Raw genomic sequence first — 17,633 nt, 5'->3', positions numbered from 1 at the left:
CTTTAAAGCCTAGGACTCCTCTCTTCCTTCCATGGTGATGCCTTCCTTATTCCTGAGGCCAACATCATATTTGGAAAACTTAGATTAAGTTCTCTTAAAAAAAGAAGAAAAAAATAACTCATGCAGCCCAGTTTCTGACACTCTTCCCCAGCTGCCTGGTATTCTGACAAATATGATACAGCTGAGATTCAGGGTTCTTGAGCTGAATTTTCCTGTTAATTTGTTCCAGTCTCCACTAGGAACTGTTCACTGACATTCTGATGTTAATAAAAAAAAAAGGGGGGGGGGGGGGCAATAAATAGTAGTGGTAAAATTGGTTTCCATAATTGCAAACTATAGATCACATTGGGAAGGAAATCTCCTCAAACTGAAGTCTTTGAAGGGAAGGATGCATTGCAAATAGGTACAGCTACTTGTGAATTGCTTTTGTTTTAAGATGATAAAGATCCTTACTGCAGCTACTAATTTCAATGTCAAAAAAAACCCCACCAACTGGACTGAAAAATAACTGCAATTCCCCAAAGTTTGCTCTGTGTGGAAATAAGAGTATAGTGTTGTCTAGAACAAGAAATATAATTATCATACTTGGAAACAGCAGAGTCATTAATATGCAGAAAGTGTGCTCAGGGCTGAGTTGGAGCTTTGGGGTTTTTTTCCATTGGAAGTAGGAGCATGTATTTATAACTTTAAACAGAAGCGGATTAGCTTAATCCATAATTACTGGACCAGAATGAGTAAAATTTAGTAGATCTACATATTTAATTTTACCTACTGTCCAAGTTGGTATATAGGTTTTAAAAGTTGCATATTTTCTCTGGAAAGAATCCTTTCTATTTGTAAGAAGTATTTGCTTCCAGAACCCATTTATGTTCAGCAGAGAAATGATCATAAAGATCCCCATTAACTCTGTTATAGTTTTCCTTCATGGTAGAATATGATGGCTGAGATCAGTAATCTGGCAGGATCAATTCTGTCTGATTAATGTAAGCAGACACTGAAACACTGTGCTGCTTTAACACTGAGTTGTTTCCTCAAAGGAAAGGCTCTCTGGCTGGTAAGCCCTGTATTTATTTTTACACTACTGCAATCTACAGTTAATTTCCTACTTTGGTGTGAACATACCCACAGCGGAGCCATACACCTCAAAAAGCACAACTGCCTTTTATGTGTAATGTATGGATCTTTATTATCCATATGACTTCTCACCATAAGGTGAGGTGATCCTTTAAGTTAACCAAAACTCATATTTTTCATGCAAATGTGTAGCTCACCTTACCAGTCTGAAGGAATAAATACCTTTATTATCTGATGAGGGTAATGTAATTAACACTTAAGCCTGCTATACCAGGTGGTAACAACTAGAGTTCATCTGAAAGTTTCTGGGGAAAGCAGACCTGGGGCACACTGCTTGATGGAAAAAAACCAGAGGAAATGAGTGAAGAGGCTTCTGCTGGGTTGATCTCTGAGGCTCCCCAGGACAGGTCTGACCGAGAGATGTGTGGAAAGCGGTCACCTTTTAAGAAGATGCCCTTGGCAAAGGGGAAGGTTGCCCTGTTTTGGATTTTCTCAAGAAGAGTGGTTTCTCAACTAGAGCACGGGGGATGAGCAGTAAGGGCGATGGCCAGCAGACTGAGGCAGCAACAGGGGAACAATATCAAATGGAGAAAGGTACCAATATACTCATGGTACTCGTCTGTCCTCTTCTGCCCAGACTATGTAGTGCCTAAAATGGAGCTATGTGTAAGGAGACAGACTCTTCCTGGATCATAAAATAATGATGTTTGGCCCTGTTTTTTAATTCTTAAGCTGTCAGTCACCTGTACACAAAAAAACTAGGCTGATTTTTTTTTTTTTAGATGTTTTTAACATGGCTTCTATTTTTACAGTTTTTGCCTGCAGTTGATTGCAGGTTCTAATAGAGCCTGTGTTTTGAAAGCCTGTCAGTAAAACCAGGGGATTATCGCATGCTTTAGTGCCTTACTACTTCTGAGCAGCAGCCACTGCTCAAAAGCCTCGTTATGAGAAAATAGGAGTCTGAAGCACTGCTTGGAACATTTTGTGAGATGGCATTAATACCCTCTAGGTCTCTAAAAGGCTTTTCTTTTCCTTCAGTAAGATTTGTGGTGGCTGACCTGACTCTCTTCCAAATACTACCTGGGGGAATACTGTTAGGGAAGGAAAGGTTTTTTTAAAGGGTTTTTCACAACTGACAGGTTTGAATTCTCGAATTAGTAATTCAGCCACTCATAAAGGGAACGTGGAGCATGCCATTTTCACTGCATGTGTAAACATGGGGCTGAGATACTGAAACCATGGGAGAGAAAGAGCAGTAAAGCTGATAGGCTCAGGGTCCTATTGCAAAAGCCATGAAAGCAAGAAGGATCCCATCTCTGTGTGCCTTCCTCTGCTTCCCAATTGACAACTCGGAACAGGACAAAGGCACAGAAAAAAAGTTGGAGCATTACACTTCAAACTTGAAATAGGAGTCTTTCAGAGGTGTTAGCATGAGTAGCAAATACCTGAGCGCATCAAACTGTGTCTTGTTCACTTGCTTTAAGATGCTGTGTGGTAAAACTTCTGGTGGAGTCCTCCATGACATCTTCTGCTGTTCAACATCCACATATCTCTGTGGATATTAAGAAAGGAACTTACTAGGTCAGAACCAGTGGTTTGTTAGTTATACCACAAATTCTGTTTTTCCTGCCTTGTCCTTAAAAGGATGGATTTTGCTTACAGTTAAGTGCTGGGGATGGGCAGTCCTGGGAGTTGCACGTGCTTAGTGTCCTGATCTGTATTACGTTCCCACACAGTGGGTTATTTAATCTAATCTGTGGAAATGTACATGGACATTTGTTTACTGTATTTGCATTCAGTAATCAAGCCTTAATGAAGTTTGCAACAGTCCAAAGATATAAATAAATTTTGTGAAGGATTAGTAGAGCTATTCATGGGAAATGTAGATTCAAACTCCATTGAGAAATATATATGTACCAGTGGAATAGCTTATAGTTGACAGTGATGCAGTTCATATGTTCACGGAACGTATGTTGTAATAAATCCCATATCATCACTCTAGCTGACTAGGCACTTAGTGTTTGGGCACTAACTAATTCTTCAGCGGGCAACACGTACAATCATGACCTAGTGATGTTGCAAATTGTAACGGAGGCAGGGACTTCATAACCCTCTGAGAGTTTGTTGTGGTTTAAGCCTAGCTGGCAGCAAAGCACCACATAGCCGCTGGCTCACTCCTCTTCCCTGGTGGAATGGGGAAGAGAAAATATAAAGAAACACTCGTGGGTCGAGACAAGGACGGGGAGGGATCACTCACCACTTACGGTCATGGGCAAAAACCAGACTCAACTTGGGGAAAAAACAAAATCAGTTTAATTTGTTACCAATCAAATCAAAACAGGATAATGAGAAGTAAAACCAAATCTTAAGAACACCTTCCCCCCACCCCTCTACTCCCGATTTTCTCTACCTCCCCTCAGCAGTGCAGGGGGACGGGGAATGGCGGTTGGGGTCAGTTCCTCACACGTTGTCTCTGCCGCTCCTTCCTCCTCAGGGGGAGGACTCCTCACTTGTCCCCTGCTCCACCGTGGGGTCCCCCCCGGGCTGCAGGTGGGCATCTGCTCCCCCGCTCCCCTCCGTGGGCTGGGGGGACAGCCTGCCGCCTCACCGCGGGCTGCGGGGGCATCAAAACCTCCTCCGGCACACCTCCTCCCCTCCTTCCTCACTGGCCTCGGTGTCTGCAGAGGGGTTCCTCTCACATCCCGCTCCCCTCTCCGCTGCAGGTTCCCCTTCTGAAATCTGCTCTCCCGGAGCCGCTACCGCCGTCGCTGAGGGGCTCGGCCTGGGCCAGCGGCGGGTCCGGCTTGGAGCCGGGGAAGCTTCCAGCACCTTCTCACAGGAGACACCCCTGCGGCCCTTCCCCTGCTAACAAAACCCCGCCACACAAACCCAATACAGAGTTACACACATCTCTCTCTGACTTAATTTTATGGTTTAGGTATATATGGCTAGAATCTATTGGAAGCCCTCGAGTTGTGTACAGAGAGTGGGGGAGTGGAAGAGATGAATGTGATTGCAGAATTTTGTTTCCATCACGGGTAGGACGAGATCCTGGGTTTCTTACTTTGGCTCTGTTGCAGGTGGAGAGAGAGAAGGCCATTCTCCTGGCCAACCTGCAGGAGTCTCAGACGCAGCTGGAGCACACCAAGGGAGCCCTGACCGAGCAACACGAGCGAGTCCACAGGCTCACCGAGCACGTCAACGCCATGAGGGGGCTGCAGAGCAACAAGGAGCTGAAAGCTGAGCTTGACTGTGAGAAGGGCCGAGAGCCCGGCGAGGAAGCACACGACTATGAAGTAGACATCAATGGCTTGGAGATCCTAGAATGTAAATACAAAGTAGCTGTTACCGAGGTGATAGACCTTAAAGCAGAAATCAAAGCCTTAAAGGAGAAATATAATAAGTATGTAGAAAACTACACCGAAGAGAAGGCCAAGTATGAGAGCAGAATCCAGACGTACGACGAGCAGGTGACAAGCCTCGAGAAGTCAACCAAGGAAAGCCAGGAAAAAATGGTCCACATGGAAAAGGAATTGCAAAGGATGACAAGCATAGCAAATGAAAACCATAATACCCTCAACACCGCCCAGGACGAGCTGGTGACGTTTAGTGAGGAGCTGGCGCAGCTCTACCATCACGTCTGCCTATGCAACAACGAGACACCAAACAGGGTCATGTTGGACTATTACAGGCAAAGCAGAGTGACCCGCAGCGGGAGCCTGAAAGGACCGGACGACCCTCGAGGCCTCCTTTCCCCGCGGCTCGCCAGGAGGGGGGTGGCATCACCCGTAGAAGCCAGGACCCCGACCGAGCAGGTGACGAAAGAGGCCACAGAGCCTGGCAAGGAACAGAGCCCGACGAAAACACCTACCATTTCTCCCGTCATCACGGCTCCTCCTTCCTCCCCCGTCTCCGATACCAGTGACATCCGCAAAGAGCCGATGAACATCTACAACCTCAATGCTATAATAAGGGACCAAATCAAGCACTTGCAGAAGGCTGTTGATCGGTCGCTGCAGCTGTCGCGCCAGCGCGCTGCAGCTCGGGAGCTAGCACCCATGATCGATAAAGACAAGGAGGCCTTAATGGAAGAGATACTGAAACTGAAATCACTCCTGAGTACGAAGCGGGAGCAGATAGCAACCCTGAGAGCAGTGCTGAAAGCCAACAAGCAGGTAAGATGCTAATAAAGTAGTCAGTCGGGAAGGTCTGTTATTTATACAGGTCACTTACAAGCTTTCCCAGGAGTATTTCGGGGGAGAGATTTTACTCACAGGTTATTTAGCCTCTCACTCAATCACGGTGAGGGCAGACCTTTCTTCCCTCCCTCCCCACCTCCTCTTTAAGCTCTTCAGCTCTGCTTTTCTCAGCACCCACCATTCACTGAGGGCCCAGGCAGAAGAGCCTTTCCTGTGGAGCGAGAGAAAAGCAGAGGGGCAGGGTGGGAGCAGCTACTTCCCAGCCTGACGCACGGGCACGTTGCTAGCATTATTGCAAAATGCTAAGATTGCTGACGTCGGAAACCAAAATGGAGCGTGCACCGAGAGGCTCTCGGGGATGTGCTGACCCCTCGCCAGGGCAGGTACTGCTGGAGCGGTGGGGAGGGCAAGCGTAGGGGACGCTACCTGGGCCGGCACCTCAGCTGCTGCCGGTGGCCCGGCTGGTGGGATGTAGTGGAGCGGATGGTGTAAACAACCCGTTGTGTTCTTCTTGGCTCTTGGTAATGCTCCACAGGCTGCAAAACTTGAATGCCCCCCAGCAGGTTTAAGGGGATTAAAAATAAACCCCACAAAAGCGAAAGCACGCCTCAGGCAGAGAATGACAGGTGTAGGAGTGTGACCAGTGGCTTTGGACCATACAGAAGCTGGGCATTTCTTTGATAAGACAGCAGGTGAAATGCTGACTTATTTTCATTGCAGGTGGTTGGAATTTTTTTTAAATGATTTTTCTTTTTAGTCAGAAATAATTTCTCCTGCTGTTGTCACATTTTTTTATCCTTTCAGAAATAAAATAGGGTTTTCCTTTTTTTTTTTTTTTTAAGAAAAAGGACATCACTACATGATAAAGCTGACTGAAACAGTAACTGCAATTTTTTCTTTTGAGAAGGATTCATTATAAAGTTATATTTTAAGAGAATAAAAAAATTCAAATTATTATTTTGAAAATTTTCACAGCTTAAAAAAATCATCAAACCACTTTATTTTTGATGTTTCAGCAATGTAAATAAGCTGAGAATTACTGCATTTTATATCAAATGCCCAAAGAGGACCATGTAATGGTCTGTTTTTCAAGAGTCCTGTCAATTTTTTTGCACAGTATATCCTCCCAAGCCCTTTGTATCCATTAGATTCCAGGTCTGCAAACATTTAAAAAAGTTAAATTTAAGCATGCAAATAGTTTTATTTACTTCGGTGCACCTCCTTATGCCCAGAATTAAATTGGAATGCAAGAGGCTGCATCGGCAGTCATCATTCCAGATTGCCCGGGACTTTTCTCATCTAAAACCAGTGCAGTGCTCACCACATGGGGGCATGAATCCTGGTTAACAGCTTGGGATACTATTAACTGATGACAGTGATGGGATTTCAGTGTTAAAATTCCCAATTGTCAAGCAGTCTGAAGTTACAGTTTCAAGTTTAATTGATTGTTGGATCTGTAACTGCATGTCTAGAGTACTGGGGATTTTTAAATTGCAGCAATATTTCAATATACATTGAGTCTTTTATAGCATTTTCCCTCTCCAATACAGCACATGTTAAATATTAATTCAAGTAATTAAATACCATTTCTAGCTAAGCAATAATAGCTCTGAGCAATTATATGTGGATTTTCCATGTAATTAAAATGTAATTAAGATGTAATTGAGGTATATGGGTTTAGATTCCAAATTAAAGATTTTTTTCCATTAGCATAGAGCTATCGTTTATGTTTTGATACTACCAGAAAATCTAGCTCCATCTTGCTTTTTTATTGCTGTCAGAAATAAAGCATCATCCTAAAGCATGCTCACTGTAATGGGAAAGATAGATTGCTGAGTAAGGAGGTGCTATTAACTAAACTTTTATTTATCGGATGGCAGCATAGGTATTGGTAACTGTACAACTGGGTATAGAATCTTGCAATACAGTTAATGCAAACCAAGTATCAACATCCTCAAACTTTCAAGTTAAAAGACATAATAATAAAAGGGAAGGAGAAATTTAAAGTTACAGAAGGAGGGGGTGAGTTTTATTATATGCTAGCGGTACTGTCAGCCTCAAGTGATGGGTGGATCCTAGGACCCAAAGCACATCTCATGTTCAAAAAACAGGCGTCAAGATTCATCCCCTTGAGTTCTTCCCCTCCCAAATAACAAGTTTTTAAGCAGGAATAAGCTGGGGATATTTTTCCCTTGTGGGTTTGAGTTTAGATGAGCCTACAGAGGACATCTGGTTCAGTTTTTCACATTTGCTCCAGAGCCACAAGAGCTAGAATTTTGATTTCTTTAAAACCCTTCCTTGATCCCTAGTGAAGCTGGCATTAATACGAAACTAGGTCTTTTCCTGCAGCTGGCGGGCGGCTGGATGCCCTGGCCTGTCCCCAGCCCCCAGAGGGGCCACATCCCACCTCGCTGTGCTTTGTAGCAGTACTATTACAACACACCTGTATTTGTTAGCGCTCCGGAGACGCTTTAGGTGAAGCTTTTTTGGTTGGAGTAATATGGGAAAGCAAGATGAGCGCAACAAGATGCACTGTAAAAAGGGCAAGACCTGGCCTTCCTAGGGCAGCTCGCCATCCAGACCCGGGGGGGGGGGGCGGTGAAGAGCAGTAGCAGACCCCCGGGTCTGGTATTTCGGGCCGTGTTTCGGTGGTGAAGTCACACCCTTAACCAGGGAAGCACGGCTGCTATCTAGTGACCACCAGAAGTATTGCAACATCAGATTAAAACGAGAATCGTGCCGTTTTCCTGGCAATACAACTGGATCGCCGTGCACTGACATCCTCTGGTATCCAGGTACCCGGGAGCGAATGGCTTATCGGAAGAGAAAAAGAGCAAATGGAGTTTCTGCTTCCAGACTTGAATTGTGTTCACTTTTCTTCACAGTGACTCACCCGACTGCAGGACAGCCCTGAAGGAATCTCTCTTTCTGCCTCCTCCTTTGCCGTGGGCCTGGCACTCCAGCAGTGCAGTTGCACCTTTTAAATCTCTAACAGCATACAATAAATTTCTGTTTGAACTGGACAAGCTGTTGCCTAGTCTAAAGCACTTGGCAATATGTGATGATATTTCTTTTTATTCTAGCTGTATTTTCTTTAGTAATATTTTCAAATAAGCATTTTCCCGCTAAGCTGAGCTGCAAATAAACTACACAAAACTCTGTAACACAAAAAAGAGAGCAAGATTTGCTCTAAGAAAGTGCAAACCTAAGCCTGGGAAAATGAATTATTAAATCAATTGCTCAAGATAGCAAGGCACATATATCTTCCTAGCTTGCTTGCTTACCTTGCCTTGATTTATGTATCCATTTGTTTGTAGGCATAATTACTGTGTCAGCACCAGTTTTGTGGAGCAAACCCAAGTAACATTAGCATTAACAAGTAACATAAATTGTAAAGTAATATCAAATTAATGATACGACAACTTTTAGGACCAGTTCAATAATGGTTTGGATTTTGATTTCTAATAACATTCAGAAAGCAAAGCTGCCTATGAGGGGAATTTAATATCCTGAAGTTCTGACTGAAAAATGATCAGTTGTTCTCATAGGTAAATAGTTCGATGGGAAGGAGTTGAGTCAGCAAGACCTTCCCATCTGTATCGGCAGTAACTATGGTGTCTCCAGCTCCCATAACTGAGATACCCATAAAAGTCTTTCACAAAAAATAACTTGATAACCGCAGACATACAGTACCTTATCTATAAACAAATGCCCTATATAGACAGAGTACAGTAGAATTTCCGCTGGGGAAAGTGAGTGCATGGAAAGATCCAGTACCACGTATGATTTCTGCACTAAACTAACAGGCTACTGTTCTGCTTTCCTGTGTGAAAAAATAAAGTACTTACCACTGTAGGACTTAATATTCTTTCAGCAACATTTTTTTTCCTTGGTTTGCTTCTCACACTGCTAATGTAAAGTAAATGGGATATGAAGTTGTCTTAGAATGTGAATATATAGAGAAAATTATGTTTGTTCACAGATTTCAGGATTAAGGTGGCAACCTTTAGGCAGCTGGATTTGGGCAAACATCTCTTTGGTAAGGATAAGGAGGGGGATGAAAAGGATGTTAGTTCTGGCAGTGCCTGGGGTCCTGGGGCTCGGATATGTGCCCACCTCAGCCTGTGTGGCTCCGTGGCTGGGTTTTGAGGATGAGGGGGCTGAGCTCTGCATACCCCAGCTCGCTCTTCCCAGATAGTGTTTCACACTCTGCAGGAGTCCAGGTGTTGGAGCTCTCTGCTCCCTCCCAGCCTTGCTGTCAGCTCCAGGTGATGTCCTCTGCACAGCAAATGCTAAGTGGTCTGTGAGTAATTAGTCCTGTGTCTCCAGGTGGCTCACTGAGGGGCTGGGTAGTGTGTTCACCCAGTTCCTCTGCATGACTTGTCCCGTCAGGACTGTAATTAGCCCCTCTCCTGGCTTACTGCATTATTTACTTCACTGAAGAGTAGTCACATATTTTTCTGCATTTTCATCTTTTTCTTGTGCTCTCTATTTCCATGTGTGTTGCTCAGATGTTGCACTTTTATGTGGAGCGAAGGTTCTCTGATACATTTTTGTAGTTAACTACAGCTTAAAACTAAATGCTTCAGAAAGAGCTGTTGGAAGTCAAAGCCAGGTCCTGGGCATTTGCTTGCTTCTGGCACCCCCTACTTGGAGATGCAGACTTTAATTTGCCCCATGCTTCCCTTCAGAGCGCTCTCCGAATGCACCGTTTTCCCCAGGTCATTCAAATCTAGATTATCCTGCAGAACTGGTTTCGGGCACAACCACACATATACGGCTCAATGGGTACAATTTTGGAGACTGGCTGAGAGGGGGAACAAATAGAAATAATTTAGACTAGAGCTGGTGCTGCAGGAAGAGTAACATGAAGCTATGGCTTTGGTTCATTTTGTGCCTGTTACTCTTGGCACAGTCTAGCGGTACAGCTGAGGTGACCAGACACAGAGGTACCTCTGAGAGACAAAGTCCAAGTTCCCCTTCTCCCCTCAGCCCCACTCCCCATCACACATTCTGGCTTCAGGGTGCTTCAGGCGAGTTTTCTGTCTCTTCAGGCTCCCCAAACTGGCTCACAGTAAGCACAGAAGAAAACCGTCAGGTGTGCAAAGGGTAGGGATGGGGAAAGGCTGAGTAATTATTCTTTTGGTGGCAGCTAGCCAATATAGATTGACTTAGCTGCATTGTAAAATGGCCGCCTCTGAGGCGAGGAGTCTGACAGCAATCAGCTTCAGTCAGCATCCAGGTCCCAAACTGATGAGCTGTACGTAAACTGAGCATCTGCACCGTCTGGTGCCCGCTGGCTCTTACACGGACCTCTTGAGCGTGCTGTGCCTCCTGCTAAAGTGATACACCACTGCTCTGCTGGCCCTGGCTGCAGGTTTCCAACAGAAGCTTCCCCAGCTCGCTTCCCCCTTCTTTCCTTTGCCTATTAAACCCACATTTTTGCTAGTCTTATTTGCTTCTCTAGTAGAGCACTTGTACCCATCCTTTCTTCACTTAGGAGAGTTTCAGAAGGGAGACCCTCGACAGCCTGCAGAGGGGTGTGTTCAAAAGCTTGTCTGGTGCGTGGGGAGCCACCAGGCACTTCCAATAGGTTTTGCAGTTTATGCTTCATTTTCTATATGTTGTTTTATGGAAAACTGTAATGGGAAGAAAAAAAAGGTTTGAAGATTTCACACAGTCCTTCCTCTGTTACCTTTATTCACCAAGTAAATTATATTTCTAAGTTATTTTTCATCCTGCAGTGTTACATGTCCATTTAACTTACTCTGACATCCAGACTAAACCGTAGGGATCACAATGATCTGTCTGATCATTGTGCACAGTTTCAGTGATGTGTGAATTATTGGGTTTACATGGAATATATAATCCCACTGCTGAAACAATCTAACTATTTTTTTTTTTTAAAGTCTAGCATTAGGTGGCACATATCTTTAACTCATTTTCATTCCTAAACAAAGGAAAATCTTTGCATGAATTCTGTATTCAAAGATGAGGTATGATAGGTTAAGGAACGTGGGGCTGTATTTCTCTTACAAAGCAAAGACATCTGAATTCCTGCCTTAGAGGCAAAGCAGAACTCAATTTGAGCTATAGAGTCTACCTGTGCTCACATAAATCACTTCTGCCTCATTAGTGACCTGAAAATTCTTACAGATATGATTAAATCAGATTTATTTTAAATAGGAATTTGTCCTTTGATGCACTATTTCCTAGATTTCCCTTCAAAAAAAGTAGTTTTATTAAACATGGTTAATCCTTCTCCATATACATTTTTGCTTATGGCTGAAAGCAGAAAGCAAGCTGACAATTTCTGCTTTATCCTGCGAAGGTGTAGGATGGTGTCTACCATCCTATGTTGAGAAAAGCTGCATTCATTTGGATATACCCCTAAGTGATTGATTTTTTTTAACGTGTATTGCTGATGATTTCAAATTTGGCATGGAAAACCCCATCTATTTAAAATGACAGGTAGTTACTAGTGATTTTTAAAAATCTTTTCTCTCAATGTAAATTAGTGTGAAAGTAGAGAAAACATTGGTGAGTGTACAATTAAAAAAAAATTGAATTATTTTAATGCTGCCATTTCTAACTGTGCTATTTCCCCAGACACAAATGAATAAAGTTGTATTTTAGTAGGAGATGCTAATATGTCCTTTTGTTATGAGACATTGTTAGTGTGAAATGTATTGAGTTTCAGAAAACTGAGTTTAAAATAGGTTTCCAACTGTTTGGTTATCACCGTCTTTTATCACGTCCCCTTACTGGTTGCTTTAAACTAATGTTCTTCTACACTTCTCTCCCCTGGTGATGGCTCGAAAACCCACAAGATCAACACGGGAAATTGATTGCCTATATGAAATACTGCAACTTATTATGCACTAAATGAAGTGAAAAAACAACCATAACTCCCTCTTAGTAAATGTAAAAGGAAACATTTTTTTCTTCATCTCATTCAATGGCAATAACTTTAAATGTCTTATAGCAGCAGTAGGTATAAAGCCTCTGCAAAACTATGTATTTTGAATAACTTCAAAATGATACTAAACTTCATAGGTAAAGCAGAAGGTTCAACTCTTGCAAAAATAAGACAAATGTAACTGTTAAAAGCAGTAGAGCAGTAAATTAAAGAGATTTAATGGATGAAATTGAAAAAAGAAAGGAAGGAGCAGAAAAAATGAAGGGAATAGGATGACTACAAAGCCTTGCTTTCCTGTTAGGTGAAAATTGTAATTTACACTTTTTTTGTTCTTTTCTTGTAGTGGTTAAAACTGCCGAAATAATGCTGGTTTGCACAACAGTAGGCATGGCCAGTGTTCAGACGTAGAAGTAAGCTGTCAGGTCCTGGCAGTCACCTTGCCCAAGGAAAGCCTCAGCTGGCAGGGAGCATGAGGCGAAACACGTTAGTTCGCACCTTGGCTCCAGGGGCCGAGTCTCACGTGCCGTGCGTCCTGTTTGCAACACGGTCATGGGATGCACCTGGTCGGTTACTGCAGCTCAGATGACATGGTAGCAGCTCCTTAAGCTGTAGTAACTTACTTGCCTGAGTCCTCAATGTGCAGCTGCAGAGTTTTGCAGAGCCATTTAAGGTGTCGAGTTGGTGCCAGTGCATTTAAATTGGCTTTGTCCTTCCAACTGCTTTCTCCTTTTCCTGGTCTCATGGAGTGAAACTTAAAAGAAGACATTAAAGGGTGCAGTGCAATGAAGCTCAGGTCTAACTTCTTTTACTGTGTGAATGAAGAAGGAAATCAAAAGTAAAATCAAACATGGCATCTTAGCTGTTATCAGATATTCGTCTGATAAGCATATATCCTTGTTTGTCTTTTCAGACAGCTGAAGTGGCACTAGCCAATTTGAAGAATAAATACGAAAATGAAAAAGCAATGGTGACTGAAACCATGACCAAACTACGGAATGAATTAAAGGCTTTGAAGGAAGATGCAGCAACCTTCTCATCCTTGAGAGCAATGTTTGCAACCAGGTAAGGGAAATGGTTTCACCGTCTGGCTCAGCACTGTAAAAGTAAATATGTGTGTGCTAAGTGAGAACAGACTTAGCTGTGTATGTTGGGTGCTTAGGACGAGAGACAGAAATTATTTTCTGCAAGGTCAGAGGTTTGCTGGATGAAGGTGAGTGACTCTTAGAGTGCACACTGTGCAAAACCTGCAAGCTTTCAAGTGCTGCTGAGATGCGTGTCTTGGAAAATAAAGCTGGAGTATAGCAATGTCAATACAACCTTGAGTAAAGTGTTATAAATGCCAATATATGCCTCTGGTATATTTGCATTTATAGGGCTTTTTAAAGTGGAAATCAAATAGTAGATTTATGTGGCTGAGTTTCACATTCAGAAGTATGCAGTGATTCTTTCATGTAAAGCTATCGATGTAAAGTTAATGATGATCTTCAGAAACCCATGTTTTCATTATCGTGAGATTTATTACTTACCACTAGTAAAATCTATTTCATCAACCAGCCTATGCTGTAATCCAGCACTAATAATTGTGAGGCCGCTGCAATTTCCCACTCCAGCATGAATTCTTATTTTCTCCCTCTGTGATATTCAATTTATTATCTTCTCCTTCACAGGATAAAAGTTTCACTTATCTTCTGTAACATTGTTCCTCTTGGCAGGACAGTAATTAATCATCTCTCATCTTTCCTTCTCCTACACCTTCTTCAGAAGACCTTTTGGTTTTAGCTGCTTTTTAAAAGTTTACCTAAAAATTATTTTTTTAAAAGATCCAACATTTTAATCGATGAACTCTTAATTCCCAAATACGCAAGGAAATTAGTATCCTCAGGAAATTATTCTGTTATATCAAGGCTTTTTTCTCCCCTTATGGTCAAAGACAACATAGGTTCGTTGCTTGTGCTTTAGTCCATAAGTGATAAGATGTCTTCATGCCTCATGCCAATATCTCTCCAGTGTTCCCTGTGGTATATATAGGTGCCATCTCACCTCTTCCAGCCTTCTAAGGTCCTTGTTGCTTAGTGACAGTGGCAGCAGCAGCTGGGAGAGGTGGGAAGGAAGGAGAAGGGACATTGACATGCCATGACATTGGTGCTGTGTACAAATTCATCATAGGTCCATCGTCAGAAGAGTACGTGTAGTGCCATAATGGAAATGAAGAGCCAACTCAGCAGGTGGTGTGAACCAAGGTAGCTCCATTGATTTCATTGGCATCTAAAGATTTTCTTCAAGAACGGGAAGTTGTGTGTGTGTATTAGAAATGCATGTGTCAATCTTTATTTGCAAGCTTATTAGTCTAGGAGATACATGAATGTACTAACCCTATAGACTACTTGGAAGGCTACTAACTCCAGAGGAGAGGAGTGGCATCATGAGCATAAAGCAAAAAAGGGTCTTGCATGGACCATAAATCATCAACCTACAAGGTAAACGAAGTTTGCAAAGATTTAGAAGTTGTTACTTAAAGGGAATGTTAGGTTGTTGGTGTGCTGAATGCTCTTTATCCTATTTATGCATCCTGAGTGCACACTTCTGTTGGGTTTAAGGCTTAAGGTTGAATATCTTCTGCGAGAATTAGGCTTAAATGATGCCATTCATCTAGGTGCCTTTTCTAGGTGTCTTGTGTGCAGGACGCAATGAAGCTTCTGTTTCTCTTCTATGAACTATAAAGGGAATCTGGGTGACTTGCTGAGTTACAGATTTCCACTTTGTAAATGTCTAATATTAACAGAGATACCCGCCCCCCCCCCCCGCCCTCCCCCCAAGCATCTACTGCTGTTGGTAAACTCCATGCAGTAGTGATTAAACACTCAGTGCATGGCCTATGGAATGTATCCCTGCCCTTGAGGTCATAAGTTTTGCCCAGTATTTTCTGAGCACAGTTATAAAAAGTTATTCACTGCAAGGTCTTGTGCATCAGTGTGCTCCTATAGATTTTTCTGTTGTAAAATATTTCTTTTCCTTCCTTGCTGTGGAATATAATGGCCTTTATAATCAAATCAATCTTCCTAAATGTTCAAATCATTGACTCATTCTGAATAGTCCATTTGGAATAGCATTTGCTTAAATGACAGAGAGCTGATATACTCTAGATGTCTGTTGAAGAATAGAAACCTGTTTGAAAATACAAGACTCTAAGATTCTCTATGCCGTAACATTAGATGCAATAGCAACCTTCAGTATATAAAAGCAATCGTTTAGTCTTCTGTTGAATAAAACAGTGGTTTCCATGGTTATCCTGCATCGCATGGTCCTTACTCCTGAATTTGTACTGTAGGGAGTACATCCCTCTGATTGTAGAGTTATATTATAGATCTGAAAATAATTTCATATATTGTTTGATAGAGCAATATCCTTTCTCTTTCATAAACCATCCTTTTCTGTTCATTTGGTGCCCAAATGGATGTTCATTCTGGTGCTGAACTTGTGTGGTTTCTTCCTCAAATGCACTGGATAAAGGTCATACCACATTATAAGGAGAGCACAGCACATCTGTTTCCAGTCTGAACAGCGAAGATAACACTTTTCTCCAAAGCTTCTCTATGCAGAAAGCGGGAGCCATCTTTTTCTGTGTTTTTCCTTGACACTTGTGCATCCTTCCATTCCTTAATTTCTTTCTTCAGTTCTTCTCTCCCCCCCCCTCAGGTCCTTCCGTCCTGCTTGTACCTCTACTTTTGCTCTTTTTCCTTCAGGGACTGTTTTTTTTTCCCAAACCAAAAATTTCTGTGGTTCTGATCTCTACAGCTTCCTCCTTCCCTCTTTATTAGCCTTGTGATCCCTTTCTGAATTGATTTCAGACCTGTCAAGAATATGTCTTCAATACAGTTCAAACTCCCTTTTCCCCAAACACCTCTCAAAAAAAAAAGAAAGCAACAGCATATAAAACCTTCTTTTCTGTGGGATGCATGGGGTTGGCAGAGCAGAGTTGAAGTTTCTGAGCGATGCCAGGGCCATGTGCTGCCCATCAGATTTGCAGCTCCTGCCTTTAGCCTGCTTATTTTGTCCTGGGCTGCTTCTGGTGAGACCCTTTCCTGCCCCTCCTGTCATTTCCCTTCACTCCAACCCCGAGTCGCTGACCCAGGGTGGGAGCTGTGGGAGTGGGAAGCAGGGAGATGGGCAGCCAGCGCTCATCCAGTGGGAAAATGAAAAATAAATTCTTTAAAACATTAGTTTTCCAGTGTAGAGTAGGGGTTGCCTTGGGAGAGAAAGGGAAGTCTCATGCTGAAGGAGAGAAGGAACTACTTTTAAGGCAGGATCCTAAAAGGATTCAGAAAGCTAATTTTACATATCCCTACACATGCTTGCTTTCCCAGCCTAAACACAGATACTCAGAAGGAGAGAGCAAGAAATATTATTCATTATATTGTCACAGTCCTGACACTGCATGCACTGATTTTATTCTCTATCCATCAAGATGTTTTCTTATGGTTAAGAGTTAAAAAAAAAAGTGTGCTGAAGAGATGGACTAGGAAGTTTGGACAGGTCCTGGAGTTATCCTGCATGAGAAAACATTTATAAGCAGACGAGAATTATGCTTATATGGCTGGAGCAGGGACCTGTCATTGTCAGTGTCACTGGGTTTTAGCTCAAGCTCTGCTATGATTTATGTTATCTAAATTATGCATAAGCCTGACTCAGTATTTGGTTTGCATTCCTAGACGCAAGAGATAGATGGAACTAGAAATCCCTTAAACTCCTATATAAGCTTCTTGGATCAGTTCATACAAAATAAGTGGGCTTATGTGTTTGTCTGCTTCCTTTCTGAGACAAGAGAAATGAGAAATAGGCAATAAGTAGACCAGCAGACAGCAAGATAACAGTGATGTTTATTTAATACTCACTTCTAGCTTACACCCATCCTGGAGCAAGGGGGAAACTGGAAAAGAGCTCTGACTCAGGAGGACATAACCTACCTTCTGTTACTCACTACTATTTGAGTACTTCTGAACGACCTGTTCAGAACCCTGGTGCATCCTGGAGACCTGCTTGGTCCGCAATGGTGTGTGCCATGCCAGAAGTCGTCTCTCCTAGGAGCTCTTAACCTTTTTCTTCCTCGGTATGCTGTGAGCTTTGGATGTTTATAAAATGTGTGGGTAAAAGGCAATATGGATGTGTGTTATGCTTTTTTCTTCTTTAATTGGAAACACTTCTCTTTCTATCCTACTCTTGCATGTAGCAGGGAATATTTCAGTGAAGGGAAATGCTGTGGCTGCAGGAGTAGCTACCTCCCACTACATGGAATAACTTGCACTGCTGCAGACTTCAAGGAGATCTGAGGCTGTTAATTCAGCAGTTTCTAAAGTTTAATTATGGTCTTTACTTGACTGATTTAGGTTTAACCTTTCTGAACACTGTTTCTCAAAAAAAGCCCCAATGTGCTTGAGCAACAA

At 42.6% G+C, this 17,633-nt stretch overlaps 1 protein-coding gene across 6 annotated transcripts in view; it reads left to right on the top strand.

Annotated features, from left to right (window-relative positions):
* BICD1 (BICD cargo adaptor 1) overlaps nucleotides 1-17,633 on the top strand; it is a 184,471-nt gene that overhangs the window by 136,076 nt on the left and 30,762 nt on the right. For all 6 annotated transcript variants that reach the window (XM_030040983.2, XM_030040986.2, XM_030040985.2 and 3 more), the window contains exons 5-6: nucleotides 4,155-5,249; nucleotides 13,103-13,254. In XM_030040983.2, the coding sequence (XP_029896843.1) occupies nucleotides 4,155-5,249; nucleotides 13,103-13,254 (1,247 nt within the window). The remainder of the gene's footprint in view (nucleotides 1-4,154; nucleotides 5,250-13,102; nucleotides 13,255-17,633) is intronic.

The sequence above is a fragment of the Aquila chrysaetos genome, chromosome 17, assembly GCF_900496995.4.
Source record: "Aquila chrysaetos chrysaetos chromosome 17, bAquChr1.4, whole genome shotgun sequence".
In the NCBI taxonomy this organism is placed as follows: domain Eukaryota; kingdom Metazoa; phylum Chordata; class Aves; order Accipitriformes; family Accipitridae; genus Aquila; species Aquila chrysaetos.
The sequence above is the reverse complement of the archived record's forward strand: the minus strand, read 5'-3'. Positions and strand labels throughout refer to the sequence as shown.